At 51.2% G+C, this 6483-nt stretch overlaps 1 protein-coding gene across 3 annotated transcripts in view; it reads right to left on the bottom strand.

The window, feature by feature from the left end:
• The window catches only part of TMTC4 (transmembrane O-mannosyltransferase targeting cadherins 4), a 72987-nt gene extending 66513 nt beyond the window's left edge, over nucleotides 1-6474 (bottom strand). For all 3 annotated transcript variants that reach the window (XM_006141516.3, XM_027776227.1, XM_027776229.1), the window contains exons 1-2: nucleotides 6455-6474; nucleotides 552-767 (exon numbers count right to left, since the gene is read on the bottom strand). In XM_006141516.3, the coding sequence (XP_006141578.1) occupies nucleotides 552-713 (162 nt within the window). In that variant the 5' untranslated portion in view covers nucleotides 714-767; nucleotides 6455-6474. The remainder of the gene's footprint in view (nucleotides 1-551; nucleotides 768-6454) is intronic.
• Between the last annotated feature and the right edge of the window lie 9 nt (nucleotides 6475-6483).

Genomic DNA, 6483 nt, shown 5'->3' with positions numbered 1-6483 from the left:
GGTGAATGAAGAGAAGAGGGAGTTTGCAAGTTCAGCGGATGTGAATCTCCAGACAGGAAATGTACAGTTAGGGCAGCACCACGGGCGGCATGGTCCTCAGGCCCCGCCAGCTGTTGGCAGGGGTCCGGCGACCCAGGGAGCTCACTGCTGGTGCTGAGGCTGCGCCTTCCAGCAGGCGATCAGATCTGTCCATCACTGCAGCAAGCGCATGATTTGCTTTCTAAAAACAGTTGTAGAAATTCTTCACAAAACCTGAAATACTCAGTTCACAATATCCTGCCCTGTAATCTCAGAAGAACGGCCTCTCTAACACACATGTGCGCGGGGCCCTCGTGAGGTTGAAGGCTGGGTTTAGGCAGGAGATGGAGAACTGGCTGTCAGCAATAACAGAGACACTAAATTTAAAACGACAATGTCAAAAAGAGATGGGGAATGAACAGCTTAATCAGGCCCGGGCAACTGCTTAACCTACGCCTGGTACTGCCAATGTGGACACGACAAGATGTGGGCAAGTGGGTAACACGTTTACAAGAAAAAGTTAAGGTACAAACCTTGTTGTTAACAATGGCTTCAGAGTCGTCAAAGACAAAATCTCCATCATAGCTCCGCGCAAAGCACACAAGGGAAACGAATCCTACTACTAACTTAGCCCAGAAAGGAGGAAGGACGGACGCCGGAATGATGTGATCCAAGTCGGCATCCAGCTCGGCCATTGTGCAAACCGCGGGCTGCCGACCGCCAGCTCCAGCATTATGCTGGCTAGAAACCTGCAAGGAAGAACATCGCAGAGTCGCGTCAGCATGTGGGCAGGAAGTTCCTCAGGGACCAGTTTACCCTACCCGAGTAAGAGCTAGAGAGTCCCGCATCTGCAGTTCTACAGGATGGAGTCACTAAACGCTTTATGTTGTGGTTTTAAAATCCAGTGGGCAGGAAGGGGGACGTGCGATTCCTGGCTCCTGCCACGAGGATCATGGCAGAAGCCCTAGGGTTTCTGACACTGGACAACCTTTCAGAAATAATGATTTATTGGAGACCTACATTTATTAATCCCAGAAGGCAAATCATTTTTTAAAAGAATTATTTGATTTACCTGTACTTATTTACTTATTTGTTAATTTTACAAGAGACAGAGAGCAAACTATCAGGTTTGGGACCCAAATCATGGCTGGCCACGTGGGAGTACTGTGACCTTAACCACCATGCCACCTGCCGGCCCCAGCAAATCATTTTGAATAGCCTTGAGGCCGTTTATGAAGCTTAAGGACAAACTTCAATTTTTATCTAATCAAGAAAAATCACTAAGTAGTCATTGTTGGGTCTTAGCACATTGTGTGTGTGTGTGTGTGTGAGACCCTAATTCTGAGTGAGCTTATGATCAGTTTGGAGAAGTCAGGCATACAAACCAGCTGATAAAACTCTGACAGAGAGAGACATCATTGAGACAGAGCATATGATTGAACAACCGATGGCCAGGCTAATGGCCCACACATACAGGATCATATAGAGGAAATGGCTGCTTTGAGGCAGTATCTTGTCCCAGAAGAGGTTGAGCTATATCCCAAAAGAGAAGAGGAAGGACTACATGAGGACGTGACCTTCAATATTGGTAAAAGAGTCAAGGTAAAAATATAAAATTGCTTAGAACTTTTCTGTCCAACAGGCAAAACAAACAAACAAAATTTAAGAATTATTTATTTTATTTATTATTATTATTACTTAATTTGGTATAGGGCACATGCACTCACCAGAGACAGACAGAAAGCGAGAATGAGAGAAAGCAAGCTACCATGTCTAGGACTCGAATGGTGGTCGGCCATGTGGGAGTCCAGCGCCTTAACCACCATGCCACCTGCTGGCCCAGCAGAATGTTAATGCCAGGAATATTATGAGTTGAGTCACAGTTGGGTCTGTCAGCTCTCCCCTCCAAGCCCGTCTTGTGACACTGTGTAAAGCACGAGAACTTGCCGTCAGTGAGAGGTGCCTAAGCATTTCCTGCCTTGCCATTCACCCAAATATCAAACTGCCCCTCAAATCTCATTTTATCTGTCCCTACTTCCACCACACCCTCAGGTACTTTATTTGAATTTGCCAGGATTACATTCATTCAGACTGCTTGGTTTCAATCTCATGTAACTTTGGACAAGTTACTGAACCTCTCTGGGCCTGTTTCCTCCCCTCTAACACGGGCATGAGAACAGTGCCTACCTTATGCAGTCATCATCGGGCCAAATGGGAGTGCCACGCTGCCTGCCTTTACTGCGCGGTGGGGAGGTTAGCTGCTTTTACTCACACGTTCTTCCAGGAGAAAGCATAACGCAGAATGGCTCTCTTCGGAACAGTCCCTTTAGTATTGAGTTTACTGGTACCGAGCCCCGTCTTCCCTACCAGGGACCTGCCCCAACCCTTTCATGCCGGGATGGGAGGAAACCCCACGGCCCTTGAGCAGATGTCCTTGTTTTCAGATTTCCGAGTGAATATACAGATTACAGAATCACTGAGCGAGCAGCTAAATAGGCCGTGTGAGGGCACAGGCATCTCTCACAGCCTCTGAGTGAAGGTGGCACCGCGACAGATCCTCAGGCACCGGGACACGGCACTCTAGGGTAAAGTGTTCCCTTTCAGGGGCCAGACTTACAATCCAGAGATGAAAGACTCTACCACCCTGTGACGGCTTGTCCCTGGAGCCTGGAGCCTTGCTGCCTGATGTAAGGCAGGCTGTCAGCAAGCCCTGGGGGATATTCCACTCCACCCTGCTGCCGTCTGCTCAGGTTCGAATTACAGCTGCAGACACAATGCAGGTCACCATGCAGCCCTGACCACCATGTTCACTTCTCAGCTAAAGAAATGACTCGTGTTACTTAGAAAAGAGAGAGAGAGAGAGAGAGAGAGAGAGAGAGAGAGAGAAAGAGAGAGAGGAAGAATGAACAACAACTCTTAAGAACTTAAAAGAATCAATAGTTAGGAAGATGACATGACCAAACGGAGAGGGAATAAAAGTGTTGCTAGTTTAAAGAATATGAAGGAATATAAATAATTTGTACCAATTTTAAACATGCCATAGAGCTAACAAGAGGCAAGAAACCTGGTTTTGACCTTGTCCGACTTTGGGGTCCACAGTCCTCCTTATGTGTATCTTGGTTGATGCTTTATCCCAAAATATCCGACTACCAATTCACAAAACGTTGTCATGAGGGTCACATGGACTTTCGGGAACACTACTGAGTCAGGAAAAAGTCAGAGCTCCCAAATTAACTACCAGATCCCCCTCTTCATCTTGGATTGTAACCCAGGCTACTCACATTGGTACCAAAGCAGCAACCAAGATATATGAAGAGGGATGTTGATCTGGGATGTCCTGGTAGGCCAGGCCCCAGCTCTCGAGAAGCTGCCAATCTCAGAAAGACTTTCTCCTCCTCTTCTTTTTCAAGACATGGGGCCCACCCACCTCACTCTGTGCTGTCCCTTCCGGTTGGCTCGCCTCCCTTCCTTGCAACTTCTCTGTTCTTCTATTTCAAGGGCTCCCCCTCCATTCATGGTCGACAGGATTCCCACATCTTTGCTACCACTGAAAATAATCACAAATGCCCTTTTCATTGAAAGGATTTACTGTTGGGGCTAGCAGATGGCATGGTGGTTGGGGCACTGGACTCCCACATGGTCGAACACAATTCGAATCCTGGACCTGGTGGTTTGTTTTCTCACTCTCTCTCTCTGTCCCTCTCTGATCAAATTAAAAATAAATAAATACAGTAAAAATTAATATATATATAGAAAAGATTTACTGCTAACATGGAAAATGCCTTTCGTTAGCAAATGCAATAAAACTGCAGTGTGTTACAGAAACCCCCATGAAGTTCTCAGTGACTGCGAGCATGATGGACAAATGTCTTGACGGTTGTGTGACCTTGAGCGATTGAGTCTAAGGATCAGTTTCCTCAACGGCACGATAGCATACCACTACATTCTTCAGGAGACTGTGGGGAAGATGAAATGAGGTGATGTACACACTTAGTTCCCTTTACTATTATTAATTATTATTATTATCATTATTATTATTATTATTGGGACCTTAGTCATAGGTGCTTAGTCCCTGACCAGGTGTTTCCTGCCTTGGAAACACCTGTGGTGGCCTCAGTTGTTCATTCCCAGAGATGGGCTTATCATTCAGGGCCAGCAGAAGCACTAGATGACTAGTACAATTAAAACAGGAGCATCCTTTTTTTTTGGAGAGGCTTTTGCTATAGGGCACGTGCGCTCGCCAGACAGAGACAGAGATAGAAAGTGAGAAATGACCCCCCAAGGAGGATAGCCACACCACAATCCCTTCTCCTCCATTCTCCTCTTGGGATCTTGGGCACGCACGCACATGCGCCCGGAGTAAGTTTTAAGTCACTGGGTCCGGGACGCGAACCGCAGTAGACTACATGGGAGTCCAGCGACATAGCCATTACGCTAACTGCTGGTCCCAGGAGCATCCTTTTTTCAGGCAGACCAAAGGTGGGTGTCTTTGTGCCTTGCATAAACTGCCCAACCACACATGGTGAGCCTGTTCCCCAACTCCCCTTCCTCAAACTGTAAGTGGCCTTTGTTCCAATATGATCTGAGTGCCTGCCGGCACTCAGGTAAAAGACATTCTCTCTGAGTTGGGGGCAGACATGGGGACAAGACGCTGGATTCTTTTTTATACCCAGGCCATGAAATCAGAAAGGACAGTCTTCATTTCTCTCGATAGGCCCCAGGCCCTTACTGGATAGGAAGTTCACCTTAGGAGGAAGAAGACTCTACTGTGGCCCCAGAGCAAGCAGGTTGCTCCATCCAGTCCCCCCAGCCACAGAGCCCACTAGCCCCTCCAGAGCAGCTGCACTTGGAACAAAGTCGAGGGCCCTCGGGTCCTGATTTCTCAAACATATATCAAGCCTCTGCTTCCTAGAGCTCAAAAGGAGTTAATCGATCAGCAATGGAAAGGTCAAAAAGACCTCAAACAGGGACCCCAAAAAACAAATGTCACTGAGCTGTGAACCATGGGGACCTAGTGACAGCAGACACCGCCGCCTGGACTGCAGGAAATGCAATGGTGAGACCAGACCTAAGTGATTCACCTTGAAAAATTGCAGTAGTCACCTACGGAGGCATATTCTTCCATGCCATCAGAGGGCTTATTGGCCTTTCTACCGCATCAGAAATGGCCCGTCCCCATAGCCAGATGCCTGCTGCCAGGCTGGGATGTGACAGTGCCTGTGGAAACAGATCAAAGGGCGCCACCGTTTCTGACCCAGCATCTGCAGGCCTGGCAGTAGCCTGGAGACCCTGAGCTGGCTACCGGGTCCTGGGCCCTCTTTGCTCCCCTCCCCACACAGGGCTGAGCCAAACGCTACTGAAGGGGTCCTTCTGGGTTTTAAATTCAGACGCGCAGGAGCGCCATGGCTGCCTGCGTTAAACGTGTGTGGCTCCACTGTCCCGGAAAGTTTCCAGGTGGCTAGCTTGTACCTACTTTCCCATCTAAGCCTGCTGGCCTCACTTTACCCGGCCTGGGTCTGGAACTCATGTCCACACGCAGCCGGGACTGCAGGGAAAGGGGACAGAGAGGGGACCCATTCAGTCCTTACTATAATTGTTTCTCAAGGAATTTTCCCCATCCATCTGCTCTCCCCGGGAAAGAGCAAAGTGTGGGATGACTCACGGTGGCTACAGCGTACCTCTAACTCCTCCCTTCTTTTGTGTGTGGTTAAACACACACACACACACACACACTCACACACTCACACACAGCCACAACATCAACAAGCCCTGGAGCCCCGTGGAGTTCACAGGAGGTGAGGCGGGGGGGTTGCACCACCTGCTCGGCTTCCCCCAACTCCAAGCCCAAGCCGGGAACTGGGGGCTCGGTGGCCCCGGGCGGCGGGCCGGTGGCCCCAGCTCTCACGCAGCTCTGCTCCTCAGCCAAGCACGGAGTAGCTGTCACTCGCGGCGCTGCGGGGGAGCCGCCTCCGAACCAGGGCAGTCGGCCAAGCGGCCGGGCTGTGCCCAGCCATCGCCTGCACCGCGGCCAGCTGGCGGCCAGGCTCGGGGCCCCGTGGCCAGGTGGCGGCTCTGGGGACGCGCCGCAGGCACCCGGTGAGCCCTGGGCCGAGCTGGAAGGAGCAGAGGATGGGTGGTGACCTCGGCCGGGGGAGAGACGGACCCAGGGCGCGGGCAGGCGGGGCGCACACCCTTTGTCCCGCGTGCTGCTTACACGAGGGCGTGCGGCGTCCGCGTCCCCTGTGACCCTGGCCCTGGCCGCAGCCGGGGTCCCGGAGCCAACTCCTCCAGCAGCCTCCCGGGCCCGGGCCGCCTCCAGGGGCTCTGGGGTTCGGGGGTTTGCAGCAGGGAGCCCGCGCAGCTCCGCGCCCAACTCCACACGCCCCGCGGCGCGATCGGCCACGCTCGGCCCTGCAGGGGCCGCCCCGCGCGTTACCTGCAAGGAGCCTGAGCCGCGGGCGCCCC

This window comes from Tupaia chinensis, unplaced genomic scaffold, assembly GCF_000334495.1.
Source record: "Tupaia chinensis unplaced genomic scaffold, TupChi_1.0 Scaffold000057_1, whole genome shotgun sequence".
Lineage (NCBI taxonomy): Eukaryota > Metazoa > Chordata > Mammalia > Scandentia > Tupaiidae > Tupaia > Tupaia belangeri.
Note: the sequence above shows the minus strand (reverse complement) of the source record. Positions and strands in the feature narration are given on the sequence as shown.